The 21,880-nt window shown below is 35.8% G+C and overlaps 1 protein-coding gene across 5 annotated transcripts in view; it reads left to right on the forward strand.

Annotated features, from left to right (window-relative positions):
* The window catches only part of CTNNA2 (catenin alpha 2), a 456,927-nt gene that overhangs the window by 68,366 nt on the left and 366,681 nt on the right, over window positions 1–21,880 (forward strand). For all 5 annotated transcript variants that reach the window (XM_074148276.1, XM_074148277.1, XM_074148275.1 and 2 more), the window contains exons 3-5: window positions 4,007–4,173; window positions 7,613–7,732; window positions 9,920–10,186. In XM_074148276.1, coding sequence (XP_074004377.1) covers window positions 4,007–4,173; window positions 7,613–7,732; window positions 9,920–10,186 — 554 coding nt within the window. The remainder of the gene's footprint in view (window positions 1–4,006; window positions 4,174–7,612; window positions 7,733–9,919; window positions 10,187–21,880) is intronic.

The following is a 21,880-nucleotide window of genomic DNA, read 5'->3' on the forward strand; positions in this document are numbered from 1 at the left end:
GGTCTTAGTGAGAAAATGGCTGACACTATTTGTCAAATGGAAAGGGTATATGACTGCCGCTATATCAGGTGAATTATTTCTCATACCTGTGAAAAAATGCAGATCTTATCACATGTATTACAGAAAGATAATTATTTCATAGGGCTGCTGTAATTATTATAGGAATGGATATTCTATGCAATAAGAGGAGACTGAAGTACTGCCTTTAATCTGTCAAGGCTCATCGCAAAAATGCATGAAGCGAAAAAGCAACAATAGGAAACACAATGGAAGAAGAATACGTACTTAAGTTGAAGGACAAATGGGGCATGAGAAGAAATGGATATAAATTATCTACAAATACGGTCTTTATGGAATTAAAGTGTCTCTAATGAAAAAAACCCTGTCAGATTCTGGAGTTCATTTTGGCATGAGTTTCCTACTTCCAGTAGGATTAAGTGGGGTTAAATGTCTGAGCTGTTTCTAAGATGGAAGCTTGATAAGTTTGTGAGTGTAGTTATTATCATATTAAGATTATTATTAATTATATTATGACATGACTGTCTGCAGTAGCAAGGAAGCAGACCTGATGACTCAAGATGTCTATGTTTCTTGTGTTGACCTAATTTTCACTGAAAGTAATTAACATGGATTATAGAATAACTTTAAATGAATTTGGAAAGAAACGGAAAACTGAAAGTAGAGTTGGCTGTTTCCAGATAAAAAGGTTTCTCTGAAAAATAATTTGACTAGCTGTAGCTCCAACAATACCTTTGGCCTAAGAGTGGTTTGATACTATTGATGTTCAAGGATAAAAATATGTCTGTTAGCACCGAGATAGACGATCCTTCCTCCCCCAAAATGGCTGCCTTTCTAGGTTGTTAGATTTTAAATTGTGAATTAGTAGTTCTTTATATGGTTTAAATAAACTGTTATAAACTTTTATATTAATACTGTTTTTTATTTGCTTATTTTTTAATGTCTATTTAATATTTTCTACTTATTTTGGAGCAGATTTCTTTTAGCTAACTTCAGATTCCTAACATAAAATAATTAATTCAAAGTTTTTAAACTGCTGTTTTGACATTCCACGTATTTCCCCCCTGTCCACCACATTTAATTTTCAAATATATTTGCTAGTTGTACCTCCTTGGATATTCAAGCCTAAGAATAATTTTCCTGCTTGCTTTTCTGGTGCTACTGGCCAATTACCAAATATTATTTCCTTCTTTCATAGTTCAATATTAATATTTATCTGAAGCTACAGACTTGTAATTTGGCAGAAAACTGTAATATCTCTTCAGTACCAAAATGGAAGTGAAACAATTTGTTGGCATCTGATTCCAAAATCCAAAGCTTGCTTTGGCTGCCATTTCATCTTGGATGAAAGTTCAAGTACTTTCACATACAAAAGTTTTTTGTTGCTGGATGCTCAGAATCACTGCTGGACTCTTCATACTATTGTATGTATCCACTTGGGTTCCATCAGCTAGATATGTTGTAAGAGTGCATCAAACTTTCTACAAGGAGCTGTCATAGCTGGTTTTCTTTAATAAACATCTCATGGGAAGATGATGCCTTCCCAGTTGTTACACTGATTAGATGAATCCAGTCACCCACATTTTGGATCAAATTCCTTGGTTAGGAAATTTGAATCTAACTCTTGCCCACATGCTAGACTCTAAGTTATTCTGCGGTCACTCTTAGACTCTCCTTTTACACAGAATATTTTGAGTCACTGACTCAAAAATAATAGTAAAAAAAGACTTTTGGAAATGTTATTCCAAATTTTTAGCACACAGCCAAGAGTTGTTGATAAATTTCTCCAATAAATCTTTGATTTAAAGTATATTTCAGAAAAATCTTTGTGTCCTCTGAGTTCCTTGCTCCTAATTTCAGTGATTTTTGGCAAATGGGTAAAAGGCATAGGAGTGTAGGTAGAGCAAACTGTGGTCCTCCTCCGCAGAAACCTTGCTGTTTCTCTGTGGAGACCAGGTACATAGAAATTTGACTCTGCGATGCTGAGCAATATAACATTAAGCATGTTTAGAAATTTGTTTTGTTGTCTCTTTATCTGACAGTTATTGTTTGTTCCTTGTCTTTTAAGAAATCTTTTGAGAGTTTTGGCAATCTTATGGAAATCTAAGAAAAGCATGCAGCCTTAGAACTGAGACATTTCAATTTTTCTAGTGAAATTCTATATTATCATCTTATCATCCAAGATACACTGCACACAAATTATAATAAGAACACGCAGTCCTGATGGTAATATAATAAGGAAAAGAGTTCTGATGGGAATTATTCACTGTGGCTGTCTTAAGTCTCTTCTCCACTATTTGCATTATCTTATGGGAAGTTATGCCATCTGGGATTTTTTTTTTGGATGTTGTTATAATGGTCAAGTTGTTGTTATAATGGTTAAGTCAATAGATCATCTTACAAATCAGTTTTTGTTTGGCATAGCCACAACATAATTTCAGGTAATGTATTGGTGGGATTGTATTCTGTAGCTAGGATGGCTTCTTTTAAATGCTTTTGACAAGTCTACACAGCAGAACACAACACATTTTTGAGATGCCCAGGATGGTCTGAAGTTAGTAAAACTGCATAAGAGCAGGGCAGCCCTACGCAGCTATGCTAGCTTGGAACTGGAGTTATCAGCGTGGCACAGTCTAACCTAATTAGAACAAGACCCATTAACTGGTACATGACAGTGCGCATACAGCTAAGTTGCTTCTGACCACAGAGACAGCGAATGCCTAGGATTTGGGTTCAGAGGTTTCTGTAGTGGGCTGTTTTCCATAACCTGTTTAAGTCCTTTAAAATACATAAGTGTTTTCCCCATAGATTTGATTAATAGTATCATCTCTAAATTTCTCATCTCTAAATTTCTTTTTTTTAGTGCATACATTTTCTCCCATTTCTTGAATTAAGAAGGGAGATGATGCATTTTCACTTCACTCTTTTTCAGCTGAAGCTGTTAAGAAATAAGGTGGTGTAATCACCCATTTGCTAAAAGGATGAAGGTAGAAAGCATGTGATGCATGTTTTCCCTGTTGCCTAGAATAACATTCTTTTAGTTATTTTTTTAATTTTTAAGATTTTTAAGATTGTGGCTCTCTGTCTAGAGCGGTATCGATACCGCTCTCTGTAACTACCTGAAAGGAGGTTGCAGCAACGTGGAGGTCGGTCTTTTCTCCTAAGTAACAAGCGATAGAACAAGAGGAAATGGCCTCAAGTTGCACCAGGGGAGGTTTAGATTGGATATTAGGAAAAATTTCTTCACTGAAAAGGTTGTCAGCCACTGGAACAGGCTGCCCAGGGAAGTGGTTGAGTCACCATCCATGGAGGTATTTAAAAGACACGTAGATGTGGCGCTTAGGGACATGGTTTAGTGGTGGACCTGGCAGTGTTAGCTTTATGGTTGGACTCGATGGTCTTAAGGGTCTTTTCCAATTTAAGTAATTCTATGACTCTATGACTAGGGAAAAAAAAAAAAAAATCTTTGATAGGAATGATAGCTCTTCGAGGCGGAGAGCAGAATAAGTATCTGAGCAAGGAAATGAGGACTGAGGAGCAGGAGTGAAGGAGAAGGAGGCAAGTTTGAGGGCAGATTTGTAGAGAGATGCAATTGGGATGATACTGTTGGGGTACTCTGTCCCATCATCCCTACCAGGGCCAGGGGAGTTCTGTATTTCTGTAACACACACTGCTGGTATTTTTATGTTGTGCTGGTTTCACTCAGCAATCTGTTTTGGTGTTTTGATTTCCTTTTTAATTCTTATGGGTAACTGCTTTAGAAGAAGAACTGTTGGGTAATAAAGAGAAAAAGGTGGAGAGTATGGAAGGAGTTGCTGCACATGGTTTTAAAAAAATATTTCTTCTGAGCAATTCAATTTTCAATAATTAAGCCATTATTTTTTTCCTAATAGCAGTTAGCTTGTTTCGGGAGTTGTTCAAACTTCCTGGAAAAAAAGTACAAGTGTAAAACTTATCTTTAATTACCTTTTTTTTTTTTAAATTCTAGGAGAAACAATGAGAATTGCCTCTTCAGAGTTTGCTGACGACCCATGTTCCTCAGTGAAACGGGGCACCATGGTGCGGGCTGCTCGTGCCTTGCTTTCTGCTGTCACCCGCTTACTCATCCTGGCTGATATGGCTGATGTCATGAGGCTTCTATCACATCTGAAAATTGTATGCATTTTTAACATTATGTATTTTTGCATGTTTTGTGTGTAATAAAATAGAGAACAAATGAGTAATGGATGTCACTTCAGGCTTCTCTATTTCACTGTTTTTTCTTAAAGTGATAAACAAGAAGTAGGAGATAACACATTTCTACCTTAATCTTATTAATTTTCTAGTTTTGCATAAATTACTTTTGAGAGGCTTAAAGTAAAAATGATAAGCTATCTTCAACGCATAGACTAGTACTGCTGTTAAGCAGCCCTGAGCTGAACAGATGCATTTACTTACCTTGCCTGTTATCCGGATGGTTTACTCACTCAGTACTTGTAAAGTACTGCTATCTTGTGGCAGAGTTTAGGTACTACAGATGTTTGGGGTTTTCTTTCTGTGTAACTTCTGGATGTATCAGAAGACTGAATCTTTAATTTGGAGTGAGACAATAGTACAAGTGTCTAATCAATCATCAAAGAGGAAAAATAGAATAAAGAGGAAGAGCACTGGAACAGGCTGCCCAGAGAGGTGGCGGAGTCTCCTTCTCTGGAGACATTCAAAACCCACCTGGACAAGTTCCTGTGCAAGCTGCTCTAGGTGGACCTGCTCTGGCAGGGGGGTTGGACTAGATGATCTCCAGAGGTCCCTTCCAACCCCATGTGATTCTGTAAAGCTGCCAGATAGTTTGGTATGGATTCGTATTCACTTTTGGCTTCCACCATTCACTTTTTTAAACAGGAATATTAAAAGACCGCAATTGAAACTGGGAAATTGTTTTTTTTTTGTTAGATATTGGACTATTTCACTTTTATTGCATAAACAAACAAAAACCTCTGAAACAAAACAAAATGTTGCAGAAACATATACAGAATATTTAAAGCCTGCAGAATGCATGTGTGGGTTTAGCAGAGGAGATGGAGACCTACTTCTTTTTAATAACTGTCCCAAAAGTATTATTTTTTTTAACTTTTCTTTTTCATAGTGTAACTGTACAATGACATGATCTGGAAAAACAATGAGAACCCTTCAACTTGCAAACTGTGCAGATAAGCTAAATAGTTTGAAAACAGTTTTCATAATAAAAAAGGCAGATTTTTCTGTACAGATTCTAGAGAGCTCTGCTCTAATGAACAGAATGCTGCTCTTGTAATTGGCAGCACGCGGCTCTGATTATCTGCAGTGTAGGCATTGTCTCTCTTGAATATGCTTTGAATTTTCCCCCACAATAGTACACCATGCAACTGTAATTCAAATAATCCTTTGCTAGTGAGACTAACAATTTGATATGAACAACAGATTTTTCTAAACTTTATGATTAAAATTCAGATCCAAGGACTTTCATAGGTCATAAGATCTTGCATCAGAGGTTTCGTCTGTTACAGCAGAGAACTCTGTTATATGAAACACAAATGTCCAATACTGTTTTGTAAGTGGGTGTATTCACTTTGACAATTTGCACCCTAGATTTGCAAGGGCAGTGTATGGCAATGTGGTTTGTAATCTCTGCATTTATCAAATGTATTATAAATCCTGTTTCCAAGAAGCCAGACATCTCTGGTAGTTTTTAGCAAAATTCAACTTACGAACCCTAAATTTTATTCTTTTCTTTCAGGTTAAAAAGGGTAATTTGTTTCTGAGGATTGACAGTGTAAATATTTTTATCTTACCATTTTATAAAGCAAACTAATTTTAGATGAACACAAAATACTAGGGAAAAAAAGTGTATATTTTACAAAATTGATGAAGGGACAGCTCTTGTATTGACTCAGAGGTAAAATTCAAAGACAGGTGTTAAGTCTGACACAACAGAGTATGATCACCATCTTTCAAAATCTGATTATCAGAGTGGAATCTGTAACAAATTTTCTAGCAATTTTATTTAATAGGAGGCTGGAAGAACTTACAAAACTGTATCAGATGTCACGCCTGTGCTTGTCATTACAAACATGTTAAAGATGAAAGCTTCAGGTAGTTTAATATAAATGCTTTTTGATCTGAAAAAAGGTGTTCATATATAGGGAATTCTGAAAGAACAAATTAGTTAATTCAATGATGCTTTTTTAATTTTTGGTAATGGTTAAGGTAGGCAGATAGTTCAGATTTAAAAACTGCTGTTCTTTTTAAGAGTAAAAGAAGTAGTAATTAGATTCTGAATAAGGTGTAGCTTGCAACTCAGTATAAAATTTCTAACATAACAGCTATGGATTTATGTGCTTGAATTGCACATTTTCCTTAGAAATGTACGGCTTTCCTACTCTGCTGCACTCTAATTTTTACATCCACAGTAAGTAGGTAAAAGCTCAAAATAAAAAATATCCTCTCTTGCTGGTAGGAAAACACAGTTAGAGCAACACAATTGATAAAAAGGCAGGTTCTGCACATAATTGTGCCTTTCTAAATTCATTAGACACCAGCTGTTGCTGAATTTATGTTTTCCCAGTGGCATTTGGAGAGTAAGCTGCAAACTTCTGTTCTTGCATCAGGGCATGTACTTTTCAGAATTAGCTGTTTCTCTTCGAGGGGAAAATTTGTTGAAAGCTTATGCACATTGTCCTGAATTGAAGCAATAGCTTTTAGAAAGAAGGAATAGAAACTCTTCAGTTTTCAATTTTTTTTTTGCTTGGAACTGCTTTTTTATCTTGTGAGGGAGAGAAATAAAACTTTGCATTTTCATCTAGTAACAAGAAAATTTCCATTACTTATTGTATGAAAAGAGCATTATAACCCTTCAGATATTTTTCCTTGCTGTACATGAGGTAAAATTTCACAATAGATTTGGTAGGTTAACTTGTCGGTATAACTGTTTTTTTATATCTTTGCCTGTTACCTGCAAGATAACTACAATTTTTTTTGGTAGATTCTTCTCTCAATTTTAAAGTAATTAAAAAAGTAAAGCTGAGAGCTGAGAAAAAAAGAAATAATAAATATATTCTGGGTTGAATCTATTCTAGTTTCATTTATTTCACAAAGATACAGTGTTTTGGATATATCAGGATAAATTTAAATCTTAATGGTAAGTATGGATTTCCTTTTTAAATGTTTGGGGTTGTTTTTTTTTTTTGTCCAAAATTAATAATTTCCAGTTGTTTTCCCACAAATCCTGTCCCACACATTAAAATCATATTAATCTGTTTTGTTTTAAAACTTGCAGATATTGAACATTTCATCTGATAAGTGTGAGTGGGGAAATTTATATAGTTATGCCCTTTACATTAGTTTTACATGATACTAAAGTACAGTAAATGGAAAGTAATGCAGAATGACAATCAGACAGCTTCTCTGTTACGAAACCTAATTAAAGTTAGTGGGACTATCATAAAGCCACTGTACAGTGATGGACGTAAAAGCTAAATTGGGTCCATATAATAGAGAATATTGGGTAGAACAGTTATAAATTTTGTCAAAGAGTGCACTGGGATTAGAATAATAACACAGTTGATATATTATGTTCTAGGTAGAGGAAGCACTAGAAGCAGTGAAAAATGCAACAAATGAGCAAGATTTAGCGAATCGCTTTAAAGAATTTGGAAAAGAGATGGTAAAACTGAACTATGTAGCTGCTAGACGACAACAGGTGAGTACGTTTTAAAGCAGCGGTTGAGAAAGCTAGTCTTGGTTCTGAAGATCTTGTGTTTGTGCCCAAGTCTGGTATAAAATGTACAATAAGTAACTGCTGTGTCATGGCCTATAATTTAATCACATTGATTTTTTTGAATGTAATGAAATTTTTAAAAAATACAATTTCTTTAAGAATGTTTTCCATTCGTCTTCAATTAATAACAGAATGAAGGATGACAAGTGATTCAGGAGGTTGAGGATAGTTTTCATTAGACGATTATTCCCATTTAATTCTAACCTATGCTGACTTGAGGTCACTCTGAGAGCTGGTAAAGCACGGGCTCTTTGGTAGTCTAGTATAATTCGAATTCAGCAAGGACAGGAATTATTATTAATTTTCAGACACTTAAAAAATCCAAGTACTTCATTCATTTGTTACTAAGGCAGATGCAAAAAAGACCAGAAAGTCATGATAACATTTATTTAATGCCTGCGATTATGCAACTTGGCAATAAAGATAACTTTCTCCTGAACACTGTTTTTTTAAGAGTCCTGACAGTGCTGTCAATGTTGAGTTGAATAAGGTCTCTTCAATTTTGATTGTGTTTGAATACCGCCAGTAATTCAGGAGTGTGACACCTTTGTATTACATAGCACACCGGATTTAGAAAGCTGGCTTTCAGTATTCATCTATTAACTTTATTTTCTTCATTACAGTAATGACAATTTACTTCTGTATCAGTATTGTATCTTTTTATAAAATATAACATTTTCAGAGTTATACTGAAATTACATACATTAAAAATATAAAATCTAGTCACTATATGAACAGTACTGTTCTGTATGTTCAGACAATTCTCTTGTGGAAGTGTAGCTCCGAATCTGGGAAAAAGAAAAAGGTAAAAGCTAATGAAGGTATAAGTCTCTTAAGTTCTTACTGGAGGTGTGAAAAGATTACAGAAAATCTTAGTTACAAGCCTTTTAAAATTTTCTTCTTAAGGTGCACTTTTATAATTCCAGTAAGGTTTTCATATAACTGTGGAAAATCTTGATAGCATTAGGACTTACTACTTAGATGTTTGTACATTTTCCTGATATCTCTTCTGTTTTGTAGCCTGATAGATTTTTTTAGGAACTTAATTCTCTCTCAAAACTGTTACGTGTCAGTCATGTGTGGTTGTAGTCAATGGGTAGAACCTTTAAATACAGAATATCTGGGCTCTTTTTTAATTTTTGCCATAGAGTCTATGTGTGAACATAAGTAAACCATTCAGCTCTCGAGACCTCCTTGTTCATAGTTTTTAAATAGAAGCATTAATGTTTTGTTAATCCTTACAAATATTGTTAGGACTACCTTACCTAATGTTTGAAAGGCTTTCATGGAGTGTGATATATGCTACAACTAAATAAATTAATCAATGGATTAAATAACAATAATACAGTGTGATCTCATTCTGGTAACATTGTACAGTATCTGATGCTTGTTGTCAGGGGAAACAAAAGAAAGTGTATGTCATTAAAACTAACACTAAATGATATGAGGAATAGAACAAATATGAAGTAAAGGCTAAAAATAATGACGGGCATATTTATTAGGTCTTTAAGAACTAAAAATACATGAATCTACTTAATATTTTTTTTTTTTTTTAAGATTCTACCTTCTGATGATTTTATAAAGGACATAGATATAGTACTTAAAAAAATATAGCCCTTACTCAGCAGGATTGTTGCACTTAGATTACTTTTATGGAATCAGCAGACTGAATCCAGTCAACCGGGAAGAGTCATTTTGAATGTTTTAGATAAGTTTTCTTCAGGTCTTTGAATATCTTCTGTTTAGAAGATATTGTGAGCAGAGTATTACAGCTGTAGCTACACAGAAGGAATGGACTTCCTTGGGCAGGAGGGAGATTTCTTTCTGTGATTTATGGTAGATCATAGAATCATAAAGAATTTCTTCCTAATATCTAATCTAAATCTCCCCTCTTTCAGTTTAAAACCATTACCCCTTGTCCTATCGCTACACTCCCTGATAGAGTCCCTCCCCATCTTTCCTTTAGGCCCCCTTACGGTTTTGTCATTGACTCCATCTCTGCTAAATCACCAGACGGTATTTAATTTGAGGCACTTAAGCTGTATCGACAATACATTCTAACACAAAAACTTTCATTTACAACTATAAAAATTGTGTGGTTTTGTATAGGAACTGAAAGATCCCCACTGCAGGGATGAAATGGCTGCAGCTCGAGGTGCTCTGAAGAAGAATGCCACTATGTTGTATACTGCATCCCAAGCATTTCTCCGTCACCCTGACGTTGCAGCCACTAGGGCCAACAGAGACTATGTCTTCAAGCAAGTACAAGAAGCAATTGCTGGTATCTCGAATGCTGCCCAGGCCACCTCACCCACTGATGAGAACAAGGGGCACACTGGCATAGGAGAGCTTGCTGCAGCACTAAATGAATTTGATGTAAGTATCAGAAGTTTATTGACAATTAAGTGCTTCTCCATGAAATCTGGAGTGATTTTAACTAAGTGGGTCTTGAATAGGACTCAAATTTCCCTTTTCATTCAGGTCCATTTTCTCAGACTGCAGAGGTAAAGTGCAGAGATTGATTTGTGTCATTTGTAATGAGGAATAGTTGTTTGCTGCTAATGGACTTGAATTATAAGGCATTATTTGTGCTCATATGCAGGTGCTACGATAGAGAGAAAGAAGTCCTCTTTTGCCCTAGTGTCCTTGAAAAATCTAGCTACGTTGCTTTAAAATATGACAAATCTGATTAATCTGGCATTTTAGTTCTGTGACCAAGTTCTGTGATTTGTTGAATGGTAAAATCCTGGTTGTCTGGCAAGTCAGGAAGTCAAGACAATAAAGATGGTGGTGGAGCTGAGCATCCTGGAAACATTAACATTCAACTTGAATTGTGAATTATGTTAATCAAAGATATGGAAAAATCATCTTTCAAACGGTTGATACCATTCATTTCAGCTGCAGGCAAAGCGCTGGAGCCTCTATTCCAGAAATAGCTACAATTTTGCTTAAGCAACTTTCCTAACAGCTAATTGTTTAACTGTTAATTTCATTGCCAGTCTTATATTGTGATTTTTCCCTATCTTCAAGTTGAGGACTGTTCTTTAGAAAGTGAAAAAAAAAAAATAATTGCAGACAGTATCTGAAAATACGTTTTTTCTCTTTCATTCTGACTTCAGGTAAGGGTTTGTTAAAATTATAATTAGGGAATGGTGCCTTTTTCACTTTGATCAATACATATTGTTGCAATGCAAGCATCTGTCAAACACCTGCAGAAGCTAGTCAATCCTGCTGTATTTAGGGCTGAAAGTGCAGATGGAGTACAGGTGGTTCATCTTACATCATGATGGACTGGGCTTGTCTTCTGCACCTGTGGCTAATTGTCATTGGGCATACTTTGGAGATGGTAATAGAAAGGATAAGCATAGAATCAAAGGAGTATTGAGTAAGATATTGAGAAAAGGCAGAGAATGAGTATATGAAAAATAGCAAAAGGGAAATGGGGATAGAGATGGAAACATGACAGCAGAAAATGTGTGGATAGATGTAGGAAGAGAAAAACAAAGAGGGTAAAACCATGCAGAACTACTGCAGGACCCAGAAGTTGACTCCAGTTCCATCACGCTTTTCAAGTAAGTGAAACAGTACTGCCTACATTGACTATATTCATCTTTTTTTTTTTCTTAATATCTATATTTCTGTATCTATAGTTTTTCCTGTAAATTTTTTGTGCATCAAAATTTAAGTAAATCTGCGTGGTTTTCAGGACCTTTTCAGCTCACAGATCCCTTACTGGTAAGATTCTGAGAATATCCCTCTATGGTCTGTTTGTACTCTGGCTTTTATGTGGACTTTGCGTGTTATGGACAGCAGAGGTTTGACAAACAGTAAAAGGAAACATGTGACAAACTGATGACGCTGCTGCTCTCTGGAAAAGGCTGCTGTTCAATGCAAAGAGAGTCGTTGTGCTTAGTGAAAGTACATTTAGTGAAGACTATGCGAGACATCTGATATTGTCCCTGCCTCTTTGTGAGAATATTTGTTCATAATTTTTCTCCTCAGGTAAAGTTGTTTCCATTTTACATGATGTTGCAGGCATCATAAATGCCTATGTGAGACCTATAGCCATAATACTGTGTTCTGTTCACAATTTTACGTGGAAAACCAGCCTTTTTTTGAGAAATTTCTCTAATTTTAACGAATGAAAATTTTATTCTCTGACGTACTGAGGATAAAAAAGGTGAAACTATTATTTTATTTGCTTTCTAACCATGTTTTCTATTTTGCTTCACTGCTTAGCTGTTGAGTGAGATATATTCACACCTAATTTTGCAACAGATCTGGCATTCCCTAAACTCTAGGGAAAGCTGAAGTTTATAGCTGTGATGGCAGGTTGATCATGAATTTACCCTTACGTTGTATGAGCAAGAAAGCAAGAAAAATTACTAGACTAGAGAGAGTGTTTCATGGGTAAAAAGAGGGTGGAGAAAAAAGTTTTATTTTTATGCTGGCAATATATTACTTCAGCAACAGAAAGAAAGTTTATATCTACTGGTGAAAATAATTTTAAAGTTATTTATTTTTATAGTATCATTCATATTGATTGATCAATTTGTATTTGGTATGAAGTGCATAATAAACCTTGTATTACATGATAATTCTTCTCTATTAAAAACAAGTTTGACCATAATATTTAACACTTCTTAGGCTTTATTATTTCAAATTTCAGAATCAGTGTGCTGTGCCTTAACGCTTTGAATAAATCCAGTATAAGTCGTCTCAATACTTTATGAATGAAAGTATCATCACATGTGTGTGTAAATAATTATTCTACCAATTTTAAGTACTTCAGGTATTGTGTTTAAATAGGTGTCATGTTAATTGTCATACCCTACACAATGGTGACTTGTGGTATAAAGTCACCTGTGAATCGTTAGCAGCAAAGTTTTGGAAAGAGTTACTATTTATTGCTTCTTGAAGATAATTTGATAATTTATGTAGAACTTAAGAGTTCACAAATCTGTTTATCAGATTTTCTACTTTAAAGTACTGTTTGAAGTTGATTGATTACAGAAGTACGTTTAATGCCTCATTTTTTGTCCTTAAACGTAAATGTTCATGATTTAATTTTAGATCATTTAAACCCAGATATTCCTGGATTTATTAGTAAAATACGGTGTATTTCTCGGTTCTTACAGCAACTAAGGACACACCTTTTACTCCTCTCATGAAACTTGCACATATGTATGGAAGTTACATAGAGAGGATTGTTAAGAACTTATTGTGAATTCTGAATATACCCTGTTTGCACTGTGAGATGGTAGTTTTTGTCTGGTAAGTCTACATATGTCTCACCCTTTCTGATTATCAAGAGACTGCTGTGTAGTCCAGAGTTGAGTGTTGTGGGATTGATTCACCCAGTACCCTTCATGCTCTCCCCATAGCCATCATGACGTCTACCACAGACAGGACCTGCCCATCAAACTGGAGTCTGGTGGGGAGGTAAATAAAAGGATAGTAAAGTTACTAAGTGCAAAGAAATGAAGGGAGAAAGACCAGGAAATCTGTGCTAGCTGAAAACTGAGGTGCAGATAGATCCACACTCCAGCGTGGGGCTGGCAACTGGAAAGTGGTAAAAGTATGTGGGATAAGTATGGGGGTAAAATGTGGGATATGGATATAAAAATATATTTATGTGTGGGTATAAAGTGATGGGATGAATAGATGTTGAGTGGCTATCTGCCACAGCAAGGGCTGCAGGCAGATAGGTGAGGGGCACGTTCTGCATGACAGAATGCAGAGGGGGCGGTGTCAGGCAGAAATAGTATTTATTGCGCACTGGGGATCTCTGATGAGTAGGAGAGTGTGTCCTTTCAGAATATGGATTGAGATTGTGATTTCTTAGTTTCCAGAAATGTAGCTGTGTCAGTGGGGTGTGCTGAAAAAGTTTAAGACGTTCTAACCACTGCGGAAACTTAAATTCTGGGGGTTTCAAACAGGGCACCCTATAATACTTAACATTTTAAACCATTATAAATATTTTGCTTTAGATTTTGGTATGAAAAGCGAGGCAATCATTCTTGTACAGTACTGCAAGGGTAGATGTAACAGTTTTGTAAATATAAAAATCTTTACTATGCATGCAGTATAGACACATAAAAAGGAGTATTTCTGTGTTTGGAACAAGGCTAGGATTGTCTACAATAAATTATGAGTCAAGGATAAAATAAATGAGTAAAAGGCTGAGAGACTTGGGTCTGTTTAGCCTGGAGAAGAGAAGACCTAGAGGGGATCTTATCAAAGCTTATAAATATCTGAAGGGTGGGTCTCAAGAGGATGGGGTCAAACTCTTCTCAGTGGTGCCTGGTGACAGGAAAAGGGGCAAGAGACACAAGCTGGAACACAGGAAGTTCTGTCTGAACATGAGGAGGAACTTCTTTACTTTGAGGGTGGCAGAGCACTGGAACAGGCTGTCCGGTGGAGTGGGGTCTCCATCTCTGGAGACATTCAAAACCTGCCTGGATGTGTTCCTGTGCAACCTGCTCTAGGTGAACCTGCTCTGGCAGAGGGGTTGGACTAGATGGTCTCTGAAGGTCCCTTCTAACCCTTACAATGCTGTGATTCTGTGAAAGCTTGTGACTTAGAAAGGGGAGAGAAGAGATATCTAAAGGAAAAAAGGACCAAAACCCCCTGCTTTCCATTGATACTAAAAGCAAATATCTCTCTTCTTTTGTATTGCTCCAGAAAGAAAATATCAGAACTGATGACTCTTCTCAGCTGACTTTCTCCTTGAGTTTTGTGTTTGTGTGTGTGTATATAATAAATTGGCAAGTTCTTTATCTATCAATGGAGTAAAATGACATCACGTTTGTTAAAAGGTATATACAGTGCTTGCTTTTTAATACGTTAATCCAAACACACCCTATACTTGGTGTTATTTTAATACTCCAATGATTTATTTTTTCTCTGTGTGTGCACAAACCATTTGTCTTTGAAGTTGCTTACGAGCAATGTTGATCCAGGTTACATCTTCAGTTGCTCTGCCTGTGTGTCACCCTTTTATTCTCTGATTTCAAAAATCATGTTAAGTCTTGAATGGATATGAAAATAATTCCATTTATAAAGGAATTGATCTGGCTAAGAACTGAAAGAGGTGTTTAAAATTATTTTTGGTATATGAGGTATTTATTTCTATGTTTGAGAGAAGTCCTGAGTGGCTGAAAATGTTTTATTTTTTGCTATGAGAAGGTTTTGAGCAGAAAAACTCCAGGCAGGGTAACTTAATCTTTAATAAAATTTTGAATAGTGCAAGTCTACCGTTTGGGAGATTACTATGTTTTATGGGAAGGAAAGTGTCTGATGACCCTTGTCATTGCCCTTCAGGCTTTAAAATGGGGTTAATATTTAATAAGTAGACTATCATAATATATTTCTCAAAGATATTAATAATCCCTTGGGAATATTTTTTAGCGCTAGTGAATGCAGTGCTCCTTAAACTGAGTGAAAGATCTAATAGGCGTGTAATGAAAAAAAAAACAAAACCAAAACCAAACCCAAAGCATAGGAACTGAAAAGACAAAATACTTGGCTACAACAATAGAAGGGATGGTTTTTTTTGGTAATAAAATTAAGAGCAGTCAAAATGTAACATAAAGGTAGTGGACAGAAGAGATGCTGTATCATTAAGTGACTGCTTTTAAAATGTTGTTGCTTTTTGGACAAATAAATGCACAAGGTGTTCAGCCTAAGAATGGACTTCTCAGAATACTTATGGAATCTCAATTTACTTTTAAATATGTTCTTCAGAGAAGTGATTTATGATGCTGGGGATAAAAGGACACAATGTGAGCTTCAGAATCAGAATTGAAATGTGTTTGTTTCACTATTGAAATCATAAGAAACAACTGCAAAAATATTACTGCACATCCCACATAGCAATTTGAAGGTAGTCTTGTTGAGCTCTAGTGTCTAGGGAAGCACAGCCCAATGGCTATTTCTGTATAGTAGCAGTTATATATTGAATTGAAATAGAGACACTCGTGTTAGTGTGCACTGGAGAAAGTGTGATGCAAATTCAGATAACCTCATATATGACTTTGAATGAAATACAGTATTTTTTTTTCCTTATGGAGCTGAAGTAGCTTTTAAACTGGAACTTTCACCTGTGAAGGCAGCAGGGCTGCATCCCAGTGCTTCAAAAGCTCTTACCCAATAGTGAGATCCTTTGGCACTTTCTGTACTCCTCAGATCTACCCTGAGTAGGGAAAAATCATAGACTGGTCATCTCTAAGAAAATAATGAACAACAGCACAATGTTGTATTTCACAATATACCTAAAAACTTTGCTAGTTTGCAAAAAAAAAATGTATTTGAGGATGCTGAACTGACCTTTCAAGAGATAGAAATACAGAGTAAATTTTCAGGGTGCTGATGATGCTAAGGGCCAAACAAGCTTTTTCTTCTATGTCATTGCTGCATTTTCCTGCCCCCTGCAACCCTTTCTGTGTGCTACTTTTGGGGATTTTTTTCCCCAAAATTTTTCATGCAAAAGGGGAGTAGTTTAGCAACAAGAAACTCAGATTGAATTTAGGTTGAGGGTAGATTCAGGCTAGATATAAGGAAGACATTTCTTACAAAGAGGGTGGTGAAACACTGGAAGAGGTTGCCAGGAGAGGTGGTAGATGCCCCATCCCTGGAAATATTCAAGGTCAGTTTGGATGGGGCTCGGAGCAACCTGATCTTGTTGAAGATGTCCCTGCTCATTACAGGGGGGTTGGACTAGATGACCTTTAAAGGTCCCTTCCAACCCAAACTATTCTATGATTCTAAATTGTATTATTCTTCTGTTTCAGAAGTTTATTCTACTTTTAATCTTAGTAGTTGCCTTCATGATATATTATGGTTAATGTTTTATCTGTGCTTATTTACGTATGGAAATGTGTATATACTACTGTGGAAATGTCAGTTCCAGAGTACAAGGGACAGCACTGGAAATGGCAGGATTTTGGTACTAAATGCATAGCAGAAGTGTGAGCTCTGTAAAAGGAAGTACTCTTCCTTACCAGTGCTTGGGAGCATGTTATCTTCATTCACCTTTAGCAGTGAGAATGGTACTGCTGATCTGTATTTTTTTGTATAAGAGCACCATCTAGTGGGTTTCTTGTTATTTTAATATTTTTTTTTTTTTCACATGCAATGCGCTTTTGTAGTAAATTAGTATTGTTAAAAGATTTAGCAATCAGAAATACTATTTGTAAATTTAACCATACCACATTGCCATTGAATTGTTTTGATGGTAGAAATAGTAGCATGCCAACACACGAGGTGTTTTGTGTCTTTTCCTGTCAAATACGTTTAACCTGTTTGTAGTAGAATAAGAACCAGTTTATTAGCAAAGGATTTTTTGCAGTGAACACTCATCCAAACAAATTTGTTAGAGATAGTAGAAACACACAAACGAAACACACTTTAAAAAAACCTTTAAAACACACTTCAAACACACCTTAAAACACACACACTTAAAACACACTTTAAAACCTTTAAACACACTTTAAAAAAAATTAAAAAAAAAAATTTCTATAGGGAAATACTTTTTCTGTAGCAATACAATTATTCTATTATTATTTGATTTATTACAGGTTGCTTATTTCATCATTAATAATAAATATGAATATCTGAACTGTTAAATAAAAATATATTAAAATTTTGTCAGCTCAAGATTAACACTAAGTGAAATTTTCCTATTAGACTACTATTTTGCATATCTTTATTTAGCACATCTGAGGTGCGTATATAAGTGAATTATGTGATAAGTGAACACTGCCAGTATTTCAGGGAACAATATCTTCGTTTACATTTAGAGAACAGAGTCACAGAAGGACTACTGGAGGCTGCGGAGGTGGGGGCTGTTGCTATGTGGATATGTACTTCTACCTGAGTGTGATATTCATCAAACTGCTATAAATTCATTCCTTGCACTGTCCCAGAGGGAAAGATATTTACTTATTTCTCTGGTCTGTTCTTTTAACACATTAGATTGGCTCATCAAAAAGCTGCAGTGCCTGGAATGGAGCGAGCAGGAGTGTGTTTTGGGGAGCTGGAAAAGGTAGAGGAAGGGGGACGCTCCTCCTCCCTGAAGCATTGCACTCTCATACTGTTCATATTTCTCCAAATTACACCCGTATGGTATGTCTGTAAAATGCAGCATAGTGACAGGTAGAAACACTTGATTTATAGCTAATAATAGCCTTATTAGCACTTTGAGAGACACTGACATATGTACACAAGCCACACCTGCGAGCACACTGCATTTGTTTTCATGGTAGTGCAGGCACTTCTGACAAAGAAGTACATGGAATACTCTTATTTATAGTCTTGTCTCACAGATTGTTCTGAAAAACTGGGTGTCTTTGGTATATTACGTGCTCCTTTTCACACAAAACCAGTTTTTCGTACTGCCTTGTGGTTTACCCAAGACATATATCAATTTGAGTTTTTAATGGCATTTTTCACTGAGTTTTTGATTCTCTTCTGACATATTTTTCACTTTGCAGTGACATTTGCCTTAAAAATTGTATTTTAATTTTGCTAAATCACTAAGGAATGTGTTAGGAAATGGTCTCTCCCCTGGAGGTTTTTATATGCTAAATAGATGAATTAATAAAGTGTAAAAAGAGAAGTAGGGGAAAGAAGGTATCATTTGTCCAGAGTCACACAACAGATAAATACAAGCATCAATAATAGAATCACAAAGTCCTGAATTCCACTTAAGTGTCTCTTCTGTTGTACTGTGCTGCTTACCGTAGTACAAAATACATCAACTTGAGTTTTATGGAATTACCTCAGATTTAAATTTTTGTAAAACTGTGTTATACAGAAGTTTTTTACTTGAAAGATATTTCTATTCTATCTAGGATAATTCCTTCACCTACAGAACTCCAGCTAGACAGTGGTATGATTGCAGTTGCTGCTTTCTCAGTTGTAGGCTACTATATTGTCTTATACAAATACTTTTCAAACACTACTTCTCTTTTTTTTCTCCTTCTAGAGTCTCATATTAGACCCACAACTGTGTTGTTATGCCCTTAAAGATGCCTTTCTTGTCTTTGAGAATCTGAGTCTGAAAAATCTATTCAGCTTTCCTTCTTTCCACAGCGTGAATTGTTTGTTCTTTTTTTAGTTTTGGTTTGGGTTTATGTGTTTGTTGTTTGTTTTCCTAATCAGTGCTTTTAAAATATACTTTTTCTTAAATTTCACTGAATTTTTAGAGTTGGAAGGGACCATAAAGATCATCTAGTCCAACTCCCCTGCCGAAGCAGGATTGCCCAGAGCATGTCAGAGCATTTTACTCAGGACTGCATCCAGGCGGGTCTTGAAAATTTCCAAAGAAGGGGACTCCACAACCTCCCTGGGCAGCCTGTTCCAGGGCTCTGTCACCCTCACTGTAAAGAAGTTTTTTCTCATATTTGAGTGGAACCTCCTATGTTCCAGCTTGTGCCCGTTGCCCCTCGTCCTCTCACTGGCAACCACTGAAAAGAGTCTGGCTCCCTCCTCCTTCAACCCACCCTTCAGATACTTATAAGCATTGGATCTTGTGGGGGATGTAAACGTTGGAGGTCGTCTTGGACAGAGTGATCATGAAATGGTACAATTTTCAATTCTTGCTGAAGCAAGGAGGGGGGCCAGCAAAACTGCCACCTTGGACTTCCAAAGGGCAGACTTTGGCCTCTTCAGGAGCATGGTTGAAAGTGTCCTTTGGGAGACAGTCCTGAAGGGCAAAGGTGCCCAGGAGGGCTGGTCATACTTCAAGGAGGCACTCTTAAAAGCCCAGGAAAGAGCCATACCCAAATCCCAAAAAACAAGCAGGAAGGGAAGAAGACCAGCCTGGCTAAATAGAGAGCTTTGGCTGGAGCTCAGGAACAAAAAAAAAAAAAAAAAACCAAACCAAAAAAAAAAAAAAAAAAAAAGAAGGTTGTTTCCCATTAGAACAGAAGAAACTAATAATGGTCGTCTTTTATATGATTTGATAGTTTATTTTAAAATTAACTGTTAATTACAGGAGGAAATAACTTTTGTTTAATTGGGGGGTTTGCGTGTTTTAAAGAACAGAGCACGGTAGATTAAGGGGCACAATAAAGACCATCATTACTTTTGTCAACCTTTTACACAGTAGAAAAAAATTAAAGTAGTACAAGGAAATACCAAATTCCTTCTTGTTCTCTCAGTTAGTGGTTAGATGGGAAGTAATTAAGTGGGGATTTCTCTGCGTGAAGGTAAGAATCTGACCTTCCCTTTTACAAACATACACACAACTGTACAAACAGGGAAACTCTGCAGACCAGTTTGTTGGTGTGTTGGTTTTTGTTGTTTGTTTTCTTTTCCTCCAAAAATATTATTTGTCACAATTTTCACTGTGAGTTATAGTTGAGCTATAATTTTAGAATCTCTTTGTTACCGGCTCTAAGGTTGTTATAGTAGTAGTAGCAGTAGTCTTCCATTAAAGCTATTTAGTGTTTTCAAAAGGTGCTGCTTTCTATGTGCTTGACAAAATGCTGAGCAGTATCAAACCTTGAGTCTATCCATTGATTTAGGAATGAATTTGGATGCATCTTATGTTGGCTGATTTTCAGCTTTTTAAGAGCTGAAACTTCCTCCCTCCCTCCCTCCCGCCCCCCAAATCATTAACAATACTTATGTGTTTAAAAAGTAAACAAAGCTGTGGTCCTGAAGAAGCTGCTGAAATTTCCTTAAGACTTTCTACTTGTGGAAACCAGTAGATGAGCAGATTTTTCATGAACAATAAGACAATGCACATAATAAGTAAGTTCTTGTAAGAGTACATGCTTAATTTGGAAACGCCCAGCAAAAGATAAGGTAATCATAGCTTTTTTGGAGTTGTAAATTTTTTTCCAAGGTTAATTCAATATAATATTTTGGTTTTAGTTTACTTTATATTTCTAATTAAAACTGGGGTTTTTTTATATTGTTGAAAAAGGTATTCTAATCCAGATAAATTTTACCAATTTCAGTAATTATGTGCTGTCTGATAGTACAATGTGGGTTATGTGGTTATTTTAATGATTTTTAGTTGAAGTGTGAATAATTTGGCTAATATTTTAAATTTCAGAAGTGATGCCCCTATAGCTTATTCTTGTTTGACCTAGATAAAGATAGCTTATAGTAATAATTAGAATCATAGAATGGTTAGAGTTGGAAGGAACCTTAAAGATCATTGAGTTCCAACCCCCCTGCCATGGGCAGGGACACCTCCCACTAGACCAGGCTGATCAAAGCCCCATCCAGCCTGGCCTTAAACACTTCCAGGGATGGGGCATCCACAACTTCCCTGGGCAACCTGTTCCAGTGTCTCACCACCCTCACAGTAAAGAATTTCCTCCTAATATCTAATGTAAATCTCCCCTCTTCCAATTTAAAACCATTACCCTTTGTCCTGTCACTACACTTCCTGACAAAGAGTCCCTCGCCAGCTCTCCTGTAGGCTAGTATGAAGAGGTCTATTTTCTAAAAGTTTTTTATTCTTTATGAAAACACTGCAACTACTCTATAAACACACCTTTATGTAATTTTAAAATAATTAAGAGAACAAGAGAAATAATTTAACTGCAATATACTTAAAAAAGATGTTATCACAAGTTTAACAGTTTTCAAATAAGTCTCCAATTACATTTCAATTAATTTTCTTGGACTTTGTTTCAGCAACTGAAGGTAAAAATTATGTACTTTTACACTAATCTGTCTACAGTTGTAAAGAGGCTTGAAACATAAGTCCTGAATTATGGTGTCAGTCCTTGATTTATGGCTCTAATGTTAATTAACTAATTAAAAATGTAAAATGTTCCAATTCATTTACATTCATCAGTCATTAACTGGCTATCAAGAAGTGACTTGAGACTTTTGAAGGAATTTATTTAGCTGGATTTCCTGGCAACTATTTTATTCTTCCATCCAAGAAGACATTGTTTCCTTGTTAACATAATGTTAATATCCATGTAAAAACTTTGTATGTGTCTATAACAGTCTGAAGTTGCATTTGATACCAAGCTTTCTTTGAAAAGGAGTAAAACCTTTCAGAAGCAAAAATAGTGTCTCTTTGAGACATGAATGTTAATA

Source organism: Numenius arquata, chromosome 5, assembly GCF_964106895.1.
Source record: "Numenius arquata chromosome 5, bNumArq3.hap1.1, whole genome shotgun sequence".
Lineage (NCBI taxonomy): Eukaryota > Metazoa > Chordata > Aves > Charadriiformes > Scolopacidae > Numenius > Numenius arquata.